Source organism: Chroicocephalus ridibundus, chromosome 5, assembly GCF_963924245.1.
Source record: "Chroicocephalus ridibundus chromosome 5, bChrRid1.1, whole genome shotgun sequence".
Taxonomy (NCBI): Eukaryota; Metazoa; Chordata; class Aves; order Charadriiformes; family Laridae; genus Chroicocephalus; species Chroicocephalus ridibundus.
The window spans coordinates 60535006-60554174 of record NC_086288.1 but is presented as its reverse complement, the minus strand read 5'-3'; the positions used below and the strand labels follow the sequence as shown (position 1 = coordinate 60554174).

The following is a 19169-nucleotide window of genomic DNA, read 5'->3' as shown; positions in this document are numbered from 1 at the left end:
GAAGCAAATCCTGAAATTCTGTAATTTACGCTACTGGAAATCAGTGACAAAGCAAAATTTTATCCATGAATCACAGATGTCGAACTAGTTATCGTAATCTGCTTGGGCTTGTCTGTTGGTTGGTTTGGTTTATTTTTGACTAAAACCAAGAATAACAAAGAACTCAACTTTTATATTTATTTATACTGAGACTGAACTTTTCCTTGTTTTTCTAGGGACAAGTACTCTTTTACAAAATCAACCAGTTTCGTACTGCAATAGCAACAGCACAATGTAGAAAAAATAACAGGAAGTGACAAGGCGAAAGAAAAACAGGAGGCTATCTTTGATGTCCAGATAAGTAATAACAAAATGCAAACATGGCAACAGGTCTAAATGAAATACAGCTTTAAGTATGGAACACCTGTGGTTGGAATAACTTTCTGGAAATGTCCAGTTCTCTCTGCCAGTTACAGAGAGAATTTGGGATCTGAGTTTAAGTTGTAAGAAATTATTCATCAGATGTCTAACTTAATCAACATAGATGTTACAATTGCAGCTTTGCTCAACATGTTATTTCATGGATAATGAACATATTTTTATTACTAGTGAAATACTATATTGCTTTATAGACTGCACAATATATTTATCAAGTTAAATTAATGGCAAATACTCCACAAGATGATTCCTTTGCTTTTAAAACTAAATATGTAACTTCATAAATATGTCGTCACTGATTATGTTAGCGCCCAGATTGTATAGATGATCAGATTGTACAGAAGATGGTTTATCTCTGTTAGTGAGACAGGTGTTACGCAGAGACTTTAAAACAAATTTAAAGTCAGGACCACCCAAAGTTACTGTCATAAATCTCTCCACTATTACCTTTCTTGTACCAAAGCCTCAGCTTAATGTGGTCATTTCAGTTTCTTTAGGTATTTACAGCAAAAAAAAAGCCACAGAAATGACGAGCAAGAAGATTGCCATTTTATACTCCAGCTTGCTTTCCAGTACCATAATCTAATGAAGAAATTAAAGCAAGACAGTGCTATACAACAGAGAATACATTAAAATGGAACCAAGGTACGTCTTTAAGGTGATGAGAAGAAAGATTTCAGAAGATCACCACGTAAACTTTTTTGTTAGTTCTACCAGTGTCTGCACAAATTTTTAATACATCTGAAAAAAAGACAATGAAGGTAGTATTAAAGTAGTCCTGCACAGTGATTTGTATCTTCAACGACATTCTTTTGACATGTATTCACAGCAAGAGCCTAATTTGAGGATTTGCAGTGAGCTTTCTAAATTATACCTATATACGATTTATTTGATCATTTGTAAGAACTGAAATCCATGCACCTTTAAGGAAAGGAAAGTGAGAAACCAAAGTAAGTGAAAATAGGCTTAAAAGACAACTGACCTTTTTCCACTTCATTCAGATTAGCAGCTTGCAGTGACAAAGACAGAAGAGACAAGAGACTTTTTACATTGTAATACAACAGCAGAGCACATTAAGCTAATGCACAACTATAGCAGCAGAGAGGTTGATATAGCAAAATGAAGCAAGCTTCAGAGCCTCACCTACAGCGGAGCAAAACAAACAGAAAAGGTAAGAAGTACGTGCCACCGGTGGCATAAGAAAGGCTTTACTTCTGGATCAATTAGATCTGTGATCTAATGGCTGATGATAATGAGCAAGAGAAATGATCATCTGTAATCTATAGAATGTACATAAAATGACCTGAAGTTTATTAGGCTGAGGTTAAAATAAAGGAGATGATAATGTTAAGAGAATAGCAAGGTTAAAGAGTGCAGGACATAGTGGGGTATTTTAAATGTTTTATTTCTCAAGGCTTCATCAGACACCCTGAGTGTCCGCTGATTCCTTTTGCTTACTGTTGTTTCACGCTTACAGTCTGTGATTTTAAGAAAGCTCATCGTATAGTGCAAATACCATTCTTTGTCTTGCCAACTGTAACTGTGGAGGTAACTGTAAAACTTAACTGAGGCAGAGAAAAATGGATTACTGATTCTGAGGCAACAACATAATAAGCTTTTTTTAATTGTTTGGTTTTAAATCAACAGTGCGCCCTTGCGAAGTGTCTATTTTGAAGGGATTGTTACAAAAGTTGAAAAGTGTCTGTTTGGTTTTTCACTGCAACATTCTTTACAACAGTTTTTGTAGTTTTTATATGTATTTTGAGAGTTAATTTGAGATTCTAACTAGGCCTCCACATGTAAACAAAACTTTAGAGAAGAATGATTTACATTTCATAGCAGCAGGTTTCAGCTGACTTTTTCCTTATACTCTGCTACTGAAATGTAAAGCGTATTTGCAGATAAGCATTCACACAGAAAAATATTGTGATCTGGTGCACTTCCACAGTCAGTACATATATGCTGTGACATCTTGAACACAGACAATTTGAAGTATTGCCAACAGAATGAAAAGAGAACCGGACAAGCCTATGGTGGTATTTTCCTGGTAGGGATGCCGTCCCAGTCTCCAACAATTTACAGCTCAGGGACTTTCTGAGCTAGAGACAAGTCTCTCCGAATTTAAAAATCTTTTTTCCTACTGAATATATTAGCCTCTTTTCCTGATTGTGAACCTACTTTTCCCAGCTAGTACATTAATTCATTTAGTGAAAAATACCTTTCGTAAGAAAACACATTAGCAATACACATATCTGATTTTAACCTGTTAGAACAGATACCAAAATCTAAACGTTTACATAAGATTTGAAAATGAAAATCATTCATGAAAATTGATGTATCCATACCGGACAGCGATTGTTATTTATCCGTCAAATCAGACTATAGGCCAGAGAAAAAAAAATCCTAGAAATAATTTGCTACCTCGTACACACCTGAGGCAACTGTAGGATTACGTTTTATTCTGAACACTACGATTTCTAGATCCTGATGTGTCCAGGCTACTGTCAGTTTAATTCTTCACCCTGAAGGTTATTTAACTATTATGCAAGATCAAGGATGATGGACATGAAGACCTCTTGACTAGCTCAATGTTTTATATTTTCTCCTTACAATTAATCTCAAAAATGACTTATGCTCTCGCCCATTGTGTCCTATCCTCAGATGCTTTGTAAGATAGATAGCATATTGTAGTATCCTGTGGATTGAAAAACCTGAACTTTTGCTACAATTTTTGCCCAACATCAATAAAATGAGTTGAGGCTCTGGTGTTGTATGTTTTAAAAATACACGTGTCTTTGTATTTGATAACATGTTGAAAAAAATCCGATGAGATAGTGTAAATTCTCACCATTTTTTAAAAAACAGAACAGCTAAACTTACTGATTACAAGTAGATTGTTTTGGTTTATTTTCGAGTTGGTGAAAAGATTCTCACCTACTCACATGACCTACTGACTTTGGTAGCGATTATGAGCAGTCATTGCATCTGCAAAAGCGAATCTCTTTTTCTGAAAGAATTACAGTTAGCAAACAAAACACTTGCCATGCAAACTCATAGTATTGTCCTTTTAGAATTATAGGAATCAAATTAAAAATACACTTTCTTGTATTTTGACTAAAGAAGTACAACCGCAATACAAACATCAGACGTTACCGATGTTTACACTCTCCTTTTTGCTCTAACCATATAGATGTGTAGAGTAATGCTACGATTGCCGTTTCAGTTGTAAATGTAAAATGTACATTTCAATTACAATATTACAGAAATGCAACAGCGCAATTAATCAAAGTTTTAGGCTAGCACATATAAACAAGCCTTTGTGTCCACTCCATGCATATTTAATACAAAACAGTCCCCCCCATGGCATACTGTGAATACAAGAAGTTATCGACTCTAGCAGTTAAATGCACCTAGAGCACTGTCGAAAATGAAGAAATGAATGACACAGGTAAAAACACCTGCAAAGCTGCAGAAGAAGAATGCACTTGCAAATGAATTGTACACTATCCAATGGATCTATGAAACCTCTTAGCACAAAGCCACGGAACAGCAATACTGGACTGATGGGACTTTGGTTTGCTTTCTGCCAGCCTACACAGTAGAATATCTGATCCCATTTTTAAAGGACATAGCAACTGACCCCGGGGGAGCTGAAGGTTATCTCACATATAGCTGAAATACTAGTTATAGGAGAAATAGCAAACACCTGTCTTTACTTATTGATGCTGTTACCTGTTATTTGTTTCTAAGGCTTGATTTGTCAATTGCTCTTAGGTATTAAGGTATCAGTGCTTGGCAAAACAGTATTTTGTCTAAGCAGAAGATTATGTCTGTTCTTCCAGACCTGGACCATCCACTTATTATTAAATACCTTATTCTGGCTACTTATACTTTTAACCTGTATTGCTGTAGGTATTGTAGCTTAATCTGTATGGGGAAATTTCTACCAAACATTAATCCAGCATAAGTACTGGATGAATACATATATTAGATTATGAAGTTGTACTTCTTATTCTTGTGTTCTATCATCTCCACTCACTGCAGGTTTCCAAGGTTTAAATATTGACTTTAAATTTGAATACCCTAAAACATTTGAGCAATCCAGTAGGTTGTAGAACTAATGGTGAAAATACCTTGGATTAAAAAGGAGTTAGCTGTGTTTTCAATAAATGAAATTAATTCAGGAATTCACCTCTCCTCTCAGTTTTCCAGAGCTCCAATTTGATTGATTGATTAAAGTAAAGATATAGGACGACTGAGTAGAGTTAATTCTCAAGTTATGGTGGATTTTACGTTTCTTTTTTATGCATTTCAAATCATGGTTTTGTGAATTAAAGCTCTGTGTTCTCCTAGTGGTCAACTAGCTGACAGAAAATAGATCCGTCTAGTTAGTAAAACTATAAACCAGATCAATGTAAACAATAGATCCTACTTCTTGTTCTCCAGTGTTGCTGTTCTAACTATCCTCCATTCCCACAGGGATGATGACAGCAAGGAAGAAACCCTCTGTCTTAAAGAGAAGGGAGTGCTTTGGCTTGGCCGCCAACTGATAGAAACAAATAATTAGACACTCTTTAATGATCCTTCCTTTTTTTTGTGTGTGTGCTAGAACAGAAGGCATCACACTCTGCATTAATATTTCTAACGGAGGGCAGGAAAGCATCCAGGGGTGCCAAATTCAGTTCCTTACTGGCAGACAGATCCTTTTCTGGCCTGTTAGTAACATGAGGTATACGGGATAACAGCAGAGTGTTTTTCAGATTTCTGCAGGTACAGAGGTTCTTCATTGGGGTGTCTGGGTTAGGTAAACAGTAGGGAGGGACGCATTTTGAATGATCTTTTGAATATCAAAATGCTGTCATTTCAAAATTAACAAAGGAATTAATGAGTGGTCATTAGGTCTACTTTTGACTACGAACCATAGAGGTGAAAAATATGGAGGGAAACCTGGCTTTAAGTCAATTGTAGAGTAGCTACTAATTCACCTACAAACTGAAAAATAATATTGTTCTGGTGGCAATCCTTCATTTTCCTGTACTTTCTCTTATACTCCTACCTGTATATTCAGGTGGACAAAGGCAAGTATAGTTATTAATTCCATCCACGCAAGTAGAATTATTTTCACAGTCATTGTCTTCACAGTCATCAACATTTACTTCACAGTGTTCACCTTCAAATCCATCTGCGCAAGTGCACCTGTAATACAGAAGACAAAACTAACCACGTGGACATTTTAGTTGGGGAGACCAGACAAGAAGTTCTAAAATTAATAGGTACAATAATTCATAATCATGATCCCATAAAGGAATGTGGTTGATATAGTGTAAAAAAGGATATAATAAATGTTACCAAAATATTTTTCATACTTTTAAATTACAAAAAAAAATTTCTAAATTTGTGTCTTAATCTTTAGTTTAAGGAGCTTCTTAAATTAAGTCACTTAAAATTCCTTTTGAAAGCGTGCTACCTATATATTATAAGATTAGATTATATTTCTTATGGAAAGTGATGCTTTTGTTGTTTTAAACACGTGGAAAAGACTGGAATCAGGGATTAGGATGTAATAGTAGTATTCCACCGTCATTCAGTTAAAAGCACCAATATAAAGCTCTGTTTAACATTCCATGCACAATACATGCATTAATAGATAAAAACAAAGCTTGTATAAAGTCTTCGAAGCTGTAATTTTTTTTACTTTTAAGTATGTTTATACAAAACCAATACATCAAAATAGATAGTAAATGTAAAAGATCACCTAAACATGACTACACATACATTTTCATGTAATATGCACTATCTATAATTTCTGCAGCTTTCATTATGAGAGTGCTTTGCTTTTCAAAATATGTAGTGTTTAAACAAATAAATGAAAAAGGTCAAATTCTGACGCATGACTACATCACTTCAAATTCAAGAGGCATAATATTAAGATGTATACACTTAATTTTTAATAGAAAACTATTTAATCTTTGGGCAGAATTTGGATTTAAAAATAAGAATAATGTCATAATGAATTGCAGGATAATGAATTGTATCTTTTTGAAGTGTCGTTTCTAACAAGCTTGAGGTCTAGATTATTAAATGACTAATAATTTCACATAAGAATGCTAAAGAACTTTATTTCATAATTCATGAAGTACATCTGGAGTAATTGTACTGTGTGATTAAATAACTCAAGATTAAAAACGCTCACAGCATGTTTATCTGCTGGCATAGTGAGTTTCAAATGAATCATTAATTTTCTGTTTCACTGGGATTTACATTTTATCATTTACATGCTGTCTGTTGAAGTAATACAGACGACAACAGATGAATTGTGAGATTTTTTCAGCAGGGAACTAGCTAGCTATTAATTAGCATAATGAAGTCAATACTATGTTGTCTTGACCTGATATGCCTCAACTAATCACAATCATTTGTTATTGTTTTTAACAGTTTCAAAGCTTTAGAAGCCTTCCAAGGACGATGACATGTTCTGAAAACTTCAGAAGCACTGAAAAATCTGCCTTTGTGGTGCACTTACCAGCAAACACAGAGAACCCAAAGATTAACACCAAAATTATTTCAGCATATAAAACTCAGTGGTTTTTTCATCCTGTTATTACAATTAAAAATAACCTACCAGAAACCATCTTTTTCTCCTTCTTTCAAATGACAAGTTCCGCCATGGTGGCACGGATTACTAATGCAAGCATGAATGGGAATATCACAGTCTTGACCCTATGCAGGGAACAACAATTATAATTTAAGAAGAAAATGCAAAGACTAGTTGAAGGGAGTCAAAAAAAACTTAAAGGTTGATAAGAAGAAGCTTACATTTCAGTAAGCTTTTTCCTCTTCATTCAGTACCTACCTTGAAACCATATGGGCAAGTACATCTGTAGAAGTCAACTGGATCATTGTTGCAGGTTCCATCATTTTTACATGGATTTGATAAACAGGGGTTACACTTAGCGAGAATATTAACATCCACGGGCCCTTAAAAATAGAAATTGGATAGTCAGAAACAATCAACTAATAATTTATATTTGACAGGATATATCTGCCATGTTGCTTTAAATTTTAAAATGAAATTTATATTTTAGACTTTGTGGTGCTTCTATATGAATGGAATGCTGGGCTGTCCTTCATTCTTTTGACGTGACCAAATAAATTTGGGGTTAGATTTTTGGTTTAATTATCATTTTTTTTAAAAAAAAAAGAAGCTGACTCTAAAGCCATTTCCATAACCCCAGTCTTTGAAATCTGTACATTTCTGATCATGATAATTACCTTTCCTTTGTATTAACAAAATGAAGAATACGATTTCAGCTGTTGTCTCTTTAGGAGGTAAAAATTGCCCAGGAGAAAAAAGGCTATCACATTTTGCAATCCTTCCCTCGATGGTCTTACTGAGAACACTATTTTGAATGTATTTTTGTTTTAATTTATTTTTTATCTGCAGGATCACAGAGATGACAAAATGAACCACTAAAATTACCTGTAAGTTGGGTGAACATCTATAAACTGTAACGTAAACTGCATTGCCCAAGCTATCTCACTGTAAATAGCTCTGGATTGCTCCTTGCTCCCTCATGGAGTCAGCCACAGTTCTGTGCATTACTGCATTAGTTGAGCCCACAAATAATGCAAACTGTACCGTGAATCTATGTGCAAATGAGGGCTGCAATCTATGCTTGCAGTCTAGTTTTTTTATATTAATGATTATAACAACAGAATTCAGAAATGAATATTGACAAAACCTTAAGTTTCAGGAGCTAGACTTAGAGCTTTGGCTTACATAAATCTTATCGCTATTATATAAATATATTTGACATATTTCTTTATTTTGCTGTTGTTTTACAATTTTGAAATGCCTTTTCATGATGAGTTTTCAAGTTAGGAACCATCAGGTTGGTTTGGTTTTTTTTTTGTTTTGTTTGTTTGGGGTTTTTTGTTTTTGTCTTTTTCTTTTTTTGTCAAAGAAATCGCTGGTTCTTTGTTAAAACTTAGAAATCACCTGTATATAAATAAGGATGCATTTTCATACACTTTGCGATAGAAAAAAGTTTGATTACTGTAAAAGAAAATGTGTGACTTGTCCAAATGCCTATTAAGAGGATGAACATACATTCTCTACTATCGCCAGCTCTATTGCCTGATGACATTACTGCCTCCAGCTTAATTTTAATTTCACCTACAAAAATAAACTTCAGTTATCCACAAGTGATTTGCACATTTTAAGGAATAACCAGTGTTTTCTTCTAACTAGACACAAACGCCAAACTCCTGAGACCTACTGGTGGAACTGCCTGATTGCCCCATAACAGGTTTAACACAAAAAGAGCCAGACTGCAAAGTTCCCAAAGCTAACAGGGCACTTTTACTGAGACATTGGGCTTTGGGGTTGTATTTTTTAAACTTAGATTTCTTAACTATCTTTACAGAATTAATCTCAGATAAGCCATTGTAAAGGATGTGGCATGGAAGGAAGCCATGGGATTATAAGGATTCATTAGGGCATGTTAAACAATGAGAGGTTGAAATTTTTTTTTAATTTTTTTTTTTAAAATCTGCAGTTGCTGGTTTCCTTCTATGTCACAGCTTGCAGGCAAATCCAAAGGGATGAACACGGTAATCTGTGATAAGATTGCCAAAGCCACAATCTGTATGAATCATTGACTATTCTTGTCTTTATTACCTTATTTTGAAAGAGAAATCTATACCTAATTAAAGTTTCTGTTAGACCAGCAAACAGCAGAGGTATAAAAGTTGAAACAAACACCATAGTATCTAGAAAGCCCTGCCTGTGTACTCTAGACTATTGCTGATTATTGCTAGAGTACATTAAGAGGTTCTGTGAAAAAAAAAATAAGGTGCAAGAGGCACATACTGTAAAAAAAAAAAAATAAATTGTAACACTGCTGTAGCTTGGAAGTCTATGCTTCCTTGAGTCAACTGTTTATTCTGAACATTACATCCTCTTGTCTACGTCTCATGCAATAAAATGCTAATTATTTGGCATGAATTAAAAAATATTCAGTAACTATGGTTATTTTCCCAAACAGATTAGCAATCTACATCTCACTTCCAAAACAGAGCCAGAAAATGGGAACCTAAGTCTCAACAAGATACTAAGCAACACTATATATGATTTTGTGCTGTAAACGTTTATTTCAAACTATTATATATGTAGTATCCAATAAAAAATAACATTTTGATTCATCATTCTTCAGTTCTAAGATCAAAAATTTGAAGTGTTCCAGATATTTTTACTAGAAGTCTAATGAAAAGGCCGTTCTGGAACCTATTTTGATTTGCACTACACCATTCCATTCCTCTTTCTGCTTGCATGTGTTAAAAGACTTGTATACGAAGAAGAATTGTTTAGTTTTTCATATGTAGACATATATATTTTTGAATAAGCCCTAACTGGAAAAAAAATCCTTAAAATAAAAGAAAAAAATATGCAGTATTCTTTTCTAAACAGTGAAAACCTAACTGTATTTTACTGACATAGACACACACATGAAGCTATCTACTATTTTTGAAGAAAAACATGACACAAACCCTCCCAAAACCAACTTCTAGATAAACCTGTTGCAAGAAAAACTTTGAGCTCTGACATTTTTTGAGTCCTATTCTCTCTTGCATATGGCCTCAAAATCAGTATCTACACTGCCTCACTTATACTAAAGCTGCTAATTAAATCACTGATTTTAGTACAATGCAGTGGAAACGATCATTTCAGATACTTTTCAGACCTTAAACCCAGGCTTTTGAAAGAACAAAACTGTTCATACAATACGTTAAATGATATATCATGAAGAGTCAGCTGTAAATTCATCAAAGGGGAAAACAAACAATAAACATGCATGTCTTAGGAAAGAAGTTTGCTTGAGGTACACAAAAGGAAGGTCAGAAGGTCCGTTCTTAAGCAGATGATCCATTCCAGATCTACTTACAACCTTACCTGGTATCAGAAAACCACAAGGCCCTGGAATCTCTAGAAGCAGGGCATGGATGGTAAAGGGGTAAAAGTAAAAGATTGAGAATCTGTTAGAGGCCACATAAAAAAAGAAAAGAACACCCATAAATGTAGAAAAACAGCTGAAAGAAGAAAATACTAAGGAATGATTCCTGGAGTGAAAAAATTCATAAAATTAGAGTAAGGTACAGTGATTTTATGGAGCTTTATAACTGATATGAGACTTCATTTTAAAATGCTCATTTTCACTGGGAACTATTCATTATGTAAGTAAAATTCAAGCATCCATTTCACTTTCAGTCGAATCCAGAGGTACTGCTAAGAAGGAATAACACGCTACTCTTTTCCTGTAAATATATACACAATAGCAGACCATCAACAGATATTCCAAAAACAGCCCTCTCACTCGTAGCCTGAAATTTTGTTTCTAATAGGAATATAGCATCTTCCTAATTTCCATTCAGCAGTTCATTTTTAAGCAAAAGATAAATTTACTTATCTTTGAGTAACAGACACATAATGTCTTACAGGGCCATCATGTCATTGAAAAGCTGCTGATTTGCAATCTGTAATTATGAGCATCTTCATAGGACAGTGGCAGGAAAATTATTTTCTCTCAAAGGTATCCATAATACCAGATCTCCACTCTTGGAAGTGAAACAAATACAGTTCTTACCCTGCATAATAATATAAAGGATATTTTCTGGTGGGCAAGGGGGACTAAGATGTATTTGCTGGATTGTCTGACAGAAATGTAACAATGATTGTAGGCAGGGGTGGTACAGTTTTTAAAACTGACAGAGCTGGAAAATAACCAAACAGGTCCTTCATGTCCATGCAAATATTCTTTCACTTATATTCCTTCAACAGGGTGTAATAAGAGCATATCTGCAATAGTGTTCAGTGGATGCTTGTAGAGAAAACCATCAGCCTGGCCAGCAAATATCTGAAATCAGACTAAGAGATTTTGCAACAGATGAGCGTCATATGCAATGAACACTGGCGTGACCTCAGAGACGTACTGTTGAAAAACTGCAAGAAGGATTTGGAGGGAGGGATAATTCATTGGTGCCACAACCAACAAAATGGGTTCCAGTGATTTTTGCTTACAAAAAAGTTTTTTGACAGAAAGCCTAAGAAGACTAAATAGGATGAACATGCAGTAAAGAACAACCTTGGATGAGACAAACTCCGACAAAGTCCCATTGTGTTTTTATGGAAAAAATTACAAAGCGATTAAGCTCACCTTTGAAGATACATTAAGAGATGAGTAAGTCAAAATAGCCTGAAGGTTATCTAGACTGCGAGACTTCTACAAGACTTAAAATCATATTTATCTGATGCCTCAGAAATAACTATAAACTTAATAACAGCTTACAAGTATAAGGACATGTAAATTTTGTTGGTTTGGTTTTTATTTTTTTTCAATTGGGGATTTCAATGTTTCTAAATCAGGACCATGAAAAATGAAGCTACAGCAGAAGTTTTCTGTGTTTTCAACATATTTAAGAAGGCAGAAATGGATGGAATAGAGGAAGATTAAACGATAAAACAAACCAAGTTCTCTCTCCACGTGAGTAAAAAAGGTACTTTTTTAACCAAAAAAAAAAAATAGTAAGGGCCAGAAAAAGAACCTAGGAATTAACAGACAATAATATTAGTTGTGATATAAATGCCAGCAACATTGGTATCAACATGGACATAAATAGTCTTGGTCCAAACCCTGGGAAACCTCCCCATATAACAACATTTTAGAAAGAGACCTCTATAGAGGTAATCACATCCCTTTATCTACAGGGTGGGTTTTGTTTTTTAATTTTTTTTTTTAATGCTTTCTTCTGGAATATCAAAGGAAGCATTCTGGACATATTGGTGCAATTAATTGCAGACTGCAAGGATTATGGATGTATTTACAGTTTTTACTGTAAACAGTCTGAAGGAAAAGGACTAAGGGAATTGTAGACGTTTAAACTGTAGTTCATGACTGAGACAGTACCAAGTACCTCTGTACATCCATGTGCTGGGGAATACTGTACTGCAAGTCCAAAGACTTTGTTCTCCATCTATCTGAAAAGCAATAGGTATTGAAGTCTTTAAAATAAACAGAGGTCCTGAATGGAACCAATGGCTACATCCCTAATATGAGGAGGAATGATGACAAGGCTGGTGAAGATGCTATAATAACTGTATTTAGAGCACACGGGACTCTTATTTCACAGCTCAACTATTTGTAAAAATTCAAAATCGACACCTCAAAGAGAAAAAAACAACAACAATACCTTGGCAGGTAAATTTTTTAGAAGGAGTTGTGAGAAGAAGTTTATCTGCCATTTCTCCAGGACCAGCACAACGTGCAATACCAGGTTCTTTGTATTCTGATTTTACCCAGTCAGATAGCCACTGCATGTTACAATCACAATACAGAGGATTTGCTCCAATAGCCCTGTGGAAAACAGACAAACAAAAAGGGAATAAAGTTTTAAATGGCTGCTTTTAAAAAGGGAAGCCAGAAAACCGATTGGCAAAAAGACCTTCAAAGCACAAACCTGCCCTCCCTCCACCACATTGACCCTAAGAGCATGAAGTGTCTGTATTTGTGTTCTAAATCAAGAAGTGATGGTTTTAGCACTAAACTTGGTCCAGAAACCTAGCTATTCTTAGCTGCATTATGTGTGAACTTTGCAGAGTTAATACTAACTAGCTCTGTTTCACCCTGGGCATGTAATGGCCAAGATCAGCTGCATCAGTGGAATGAAACTGATACTGGGAAATTAAGTTAGCAAGAATAAAGTATTTCTTCCGAAGCAGCCAAGGCAACCCCACAGAGTTCCACCCTGATATTTTTCCTTTTCAGTTTATGGCTCCCAGGCTGGTACAAACCATCTGTTTCTAAGCTTCCAAATTTGATTTAATTATTTCCTATTTGGAGCTCTCCCACTGAACTCACAGCTATGTGCAGAATTCTGTAAGAGGTCTCTGCTGCGTAAGTAAATAAAACTACATTATCCTAGCTTTGTGATATTTACATAAGAATTGCCTTGTTATGAAAGCAAATCCATTTCTTTAAATAAATATGATTTTTTTTAAATTAAAAATAATTTAGCTTAGCTAGAGATTTTCAGAATTAATTTCTGTAAAGGCTCTTTAAGTGTCTGTTTTCTCTGCTAGAAACTATAAATAGTCTTAAAACTCTGAGAACAATGATATGTTGTGTAGTTAATTTGGAGGATCGAAGCATTGTGCTATTCTTTAAAGATGTGCTCATATTCCTTTTAAGAAATACAGTAATCATAGAACTTTCAACAGATAATCTTGACATGTGCACGCACTGTCAAATGGCAATATTAGAACACCCTCATTGTCCAGATGTTTCAGTGCTTTTTTTCAGATTGTTCCACAACTTTGGATCGATAGGTCTTCTAGAGATACAAGAAAATCTTTGACAAGCAACAGCGGTAGAAACTACCACCGCTGAAACACTCTTTTCTGCCACACTGAGCAGGAATCCCTCTCGAGCATTGCTACATAATTCCAGCTGAACACAAGAAAATATATATCTAGTTGTTTAGTTAGGCTTAAGCCAGAGTAGTAACAAAATCAGACCTAGCGACAGGAAACTTGCCATGCAAGGAGAAACACATAGAACTTGTCCACTCCACATTTGCCAGACTGAATGCCAGCCTGAATGGAGATAACACCATTGCTCTGCTAAAATCAGAATGTTAGCAAGGGTAACTGGTGGCCATTAAGAAACAAATAACAGCAACGGTAATCAAATCTATATAAGTTTTACTGATGTTTCATGCAGATAACCTAGTTTAATAGTGGCATTTGAATGGATTGTCAATGACTTAAAGCTTAATCAGTATCATCAGTTTTCTGAGAAATGGTAAATTAAATGTAAATGTCTAATACTGAACTAGAAACAGATAATTAAGTTTTTAACAACTGCAGCTGTTCAGAAACACAAAAACCAGATACACCTAAAGGCACTAGTCAACTTACTCCTCAATTGCAGGCAAGGATTTAATAACTATCTATAAACACAATGAAGTTTATAGATAGTAACTTGTTCTAATCTAGGTTCCCACTGCAAATTAAAATCAGGAAAAGTATTGCCTCAAATTATGTTCTGAAATCAGATGCCATGTATTTAATGTCAACTTAGCTGACACAGAATCATAGGATAATTTAAGGCGCTCTGGAGGTCATCTAGTCTCACCTCCTGCACAAAGCAGGGCCCACTTCAAAGTCAGAGGCGGGATTGCTCAGGGCTGTCTCCAGCTGAGCTCTGAAAATCTCCAGGGATGGAGATTCTTCTGCGTCTTTGGGCAACCTGTTCGTTCCAACGCTGAACCACACTCACAGTGAAGAGTTTTTCATTATGTTCAAACTTTCTTTGTTGCAGCTTGTGATTCTTGACTCTTATTCTTCACTGCGCACTTCTAAGAAAAATCTGTCTCCATCATTGCTCTAATCCCCTTAGAGGCTTAAAGACTATTAGGTCCCTCCTTGGCATCTCCTTCTCCAGGCTAAATAGCCTTTAGCCTCTCCTCACAGCTCATAGGATCCAGCCACTTCCCCACCGTGCTTGCCCCTATCCTGGATTTGCTTTGCTTCATACACATCTGCTTTGTACTGGAGAAACGGACCACATATACCAGATGTGGCCTTAGGAGGGCCAAGCAGAAGGGAGTGAGTGACCACTGTCCTCAGTCACCTGGCTGCTCGGTTTCTAATTCAGCACAGAGCATCTTTATCTTTCATTGCCACAAGGGCACATGGCAGACACGTTTAATTTGCTGCCCACCAGGAGGCCCAGGATTTTTCTCCGGAGCTGCTACCTCTCTGGCCAGTCCCCAGCCTGGACTGATGCATGAGCTTGTTCCAGAGCCGACCTTTGCATTTTGGCTTAGTTCAACTATATGAAATTTGCTAAACATGCCATAAAAAGTACATCTAAATACTCACAGGTGTGATAAAGCTGAAAGATCATTAAAAGCTCCTTCAGGAACAACAGAAATATCATTGCCATGTAAAGACCTTAAAAAGAAAACAAGCAGAATAATATATAAGTATAAAAATCAGCAGGTTAAATTTGCAAATTTCATCTTCTGTTAACAGTTTTCAGCTTTTCACATTTTTTTTTCTTCCAGTCCTCAGTGTTTCCAGATGTTGTGATTTTTTTTAAGCTCTAACTGGCAGCCTACTCGTCATTTGATTTTTTCATCCTGATTTTTCCTAAGAAATATTAATAATACAATTATTTTAAACCGAAAGAATAAAGGTTGCTAAAAGTAGTCACACTTCTGCAAAGTAACGGCTGGATTTAGGGGTAGCAGAAAAGTTAGTATTTCTGATTTTTTCAGCAATTCCCTGAAATTCCCATTAAGTATGTTCATACATTTTTTTTAATCTTTCATGGATTAATGGAAAATACAGGCATTGACTGTTCACTAATATAAGTATTAAGATTGTTGCCCTAAATTGATAGTAAAGTTAAAGAACTAAAGACCTTATTGAGCAACAATACTGGGACTCGTGTTATCTCCCTTGAAGCAAACCTGCACAAAAATATATCTCCTTTTTCTATAAATCCATTCAGTTACATTTTTATCTAACACATATACAATTATGGTTCTTGAAATTATCCATATTTATATAAAATAATTGAAGTTACGTGAGCAGACTTAAATAATACCATGCTTGAGATACTTAAGCCAACTAAGCTATTGAATAGTTATAAACTACCCAAATGGGGGCAAAAATTACATGTCCTGCTGGGGACTTTTGAGAACGAATTTTTGCAGTTTTTTTTTTCTTAATGGCAAAGGGAAGCAGTAAACTAGACTGACTGTTCTTTATTTTCCTTTGTCCCTTTTTGTGCTCTTTCAACCATGTTTTTCCTAGTGGTAAAATGGAAAGATTTCTTGGAAGCAAAAAGTAATATTATTGATTTTCAATAGTTAACCATGATGTAATGGATTTGGAAATACTCCCATATTAAATGAAACAAGAAAGAAAGAAATTTATCATTGGAATACAAATATTCAAAATTCAACTGCAAAATCCTCTCATATACACTTAGGAATTTATGCATACGGCATTTTTGTTAGACTTTAATACCTGTAACAAGGAAGAACATAACACAAAAAAGAAATACAGCCATGATTAAAAAGCAGAAAAGTAAAAAGCCTATGTCTGTATATACAATGTTGTCCAGGGTCACATAACTTCTTGTGCAGCATTTTGAGAATATAATTCCCCAGAAATAAGCCACCTAGATTTTTAAGGCTACGTAATTATCACTTCTCAAATACCTGATAGGTTTGAAAACCTAGTAATTTCCTACAGATTTGCTATCTGCTGTACACAAATTAAAACTCTGGAAAATAGCAATGGGTAGAAAAATAATACTTACAACAGCCTAAGTGATTTCAACCCATCAAAAGTCCGTGCAGGGATACACCTCAAGCGGTTGTAACTAAGAATTCTGAAAATATATAAAATACTGTCAGCAAGTATACCAGCCATTCAGTAAACAAAATGCAGAGCACGACCAAAACCAGCTTTTGCACACATAGGTAGTTAGGAAACAAGTTATTTTACAGCCTCCACAACAAGCAAGCTTTAATACAAACTAAATGTCCTTTCTTTCCACGACAAAAAAAAAATACTGTAATGCTTCCAAAAAGTCACTGTTACATGTTTAAACTTACAAGGTGAGCAGCTGAGTCATGTTGCTGAAGCTCTGATTAGAAAGAGTGCTGATTCTGTTGTTACTTAAATCTCTATAAAAAATAAATTCAGAAATTCAGACCTTAAAATGACTGCCCCAGTCCTGAAACACTGTAAGTTAAACTGACAGACACATTATTTTTATTAGTAGAAGTAGTATCATCATTGGTATCAATATATAAAGCAGCAGATATTTTTATTCTCACATGCCATATACAAGCCCAGCAAGTGTTAGGCTTGATCAATGAAAAGCATTTTCATTTCAACACAGATGAAAAAGCAGCGCAATGCATTCTTATACAACAGCAATGTCCATCATGCTCCTGAGTTAATAATGCAATCCTACAGGAACCCCAGTATAGAAATGAAAGTGATGTTTTAAAGTGGGAATCATTCTAGTCATGTCCCTAATGACACCTGAGTAAATATCATCTAATACTCTACTTAACACTTATATGCTGACAACATCAAAGCCCACAGCTATTATTATAAAGAACACTATCTAAGATTTATACAGAAAACCTTAACATCTTTCTTGTTGTTCGATATTCTAATGAACAAAATCCTAAGCATAAGTATGATGGAAGCTGGAGTGGTACGCTGGTAGCTTCAAAGATGGTAGCTTCAAAGAAGCTTTGAAGTTGCTGTATTAAATGTGAATACTGCTAGTTCTTTATTCTCATATTGTGCTTTAGTTTTCATTTTATGTTGACTATTTCACTATTGTTTACTGTATTTTGTGGTGAAATACAGCATTTGTTTCCGAGGGGACCTTGATATTTCAACTTAAGAGTATTGTTGAATAGCTATGCAATATACGGATTTCTCTGCTTGAAATTTCATTAAAGCATGTAAGACCACTGACTCATAATAATAAACATAGTAGGTGAGTACAACAGAGAAATCTATTCAAAAGAGACAGAAAAAGTTAGAAATAAACCATTTTCCTTGTTAATCTGGAATTTGGGAGACTTGTGTGTAATTCCTTGTTTGGCCACAGAAGAACTATGCATAGCGTTTTGGTTTTCCAAACACAGATGAGGAACATTCTCAACTTCAGAACAGCAGTATGAGGATACATTCAGAAGAGATTACAATAATGTGCCCCACAGGTCTTATAAATGGAGACTGTTAATACTCATCTTATTTGCATTGTATTTACTGTTCATCTATAATTTAGTGCATCACATTTGTCTGCTAAATTGATTGGGTGTATTTTCTGATTAGGAGGTAAAGTTATATGATTTCTGGCTGCATTTGTCAAAAATAGACCGTGAGTACCTAATTTCTGTGATGGTAGCCTTGTCACTATGCCTCTAATTAACCTAATCTCCAGACGTATATCTAGTCTCCGCCAATACTGTTACTGCTCACAGTCCAATCTATACACTTACTTCTTGTACTGAGGTTCCAAAGTTTGTATTTTCTGTGTGCTGCAAGTTAGACCTTGTATAACTTCCTTAAACAATCCACAAATATTTCCTATAGGAATTTTCCTGATGTTTGCAAAATACAAGAAGTTTTGGAAACACATTTTTTCTAAATTTGTGACCACGACCACTTTTCTCTAGCATGAGGTAAATAAAAGGAAATCAAGTTCTTGTTTTTGAATGCCAAACCATTTTCAATTTTTGCAGCAAAGCTCTAAATTTAAGGGATTTTGTTACTCCCTTCCACTTTTTATTCTGATTATAATGAAACCACAAACTGCTTTCAGAATGTTACACAGCTCAACCTCAGCTGGTATAAATTTTTATAGTCCTAACAAAGGCCATGGAATTACAGCCATTTACATCAACACGTTCCTGCTTCTCTCACTGTACTCTTAAGAGGTTCAGAAATCATAAGCAAATCATTCATGAAGTAGAGGTAATAAATTTTAAGAGCAGGTAGTGATTTGCCTCAAATCACAGAGTGAGTCAGCAACAGAGGTGGGAGTAAGGTGTTGTAGAGAAGCTCTCTTCTTGAGTCGTTAGACCGTATATTGTGGGAGAAACAGAAGGGGTTACACTCAAGTGTTGCAACACTATGTGCTATTCCTTTGTGA

General features: G+C 35.1%; 1 protein-coding gene across 5 annotated transcripts in view; it reads right to left on the bottom strand.

The window, feature by feature from the left end:
• Positions 1-19169, bottom strand: part of SLIT2 (slit guidance ligand 2) — a 266756-nt gene that overhangs the window by 30262 nt on the left and 217325 nt on the right. For 3 of the 5 annotated variants that reach the window (XM_063336090.1, XM_063336087.1, XM_063336088.1), the window contains 8 exons: positions 17104-17175; positions 16806-16877; positions 15356-15427; positions 12664-12827; positions 7271-7395; positions 7040-7137; positions 5474-5613; positions 1400-1426 (listed from right to left, as the gene is read on the bottom strand). In XM_063336090.1, coding sequence (XP_063192160.1) covers positions 1400-1426; positions 5474-5613; positions 7040-7137; positions 7271-7395; positions 12664-12827; positions 15356-15427; positions 16806-16877; positions 17104-17175 — 770 coding nt within the window. The remainder of the gene's footprint in view (positions 1-1399; positions 1427-5473; positions 5614-7039; positions 7138-7270; positions 7396-12663; positions 12828-15355; positions 15428-16805; positions 16878-17103; positions 17176-19169) is intronic. The other 2 variants (XM_063336089.1, XM_063336091.1) reach the window with 1 other exon arrangement.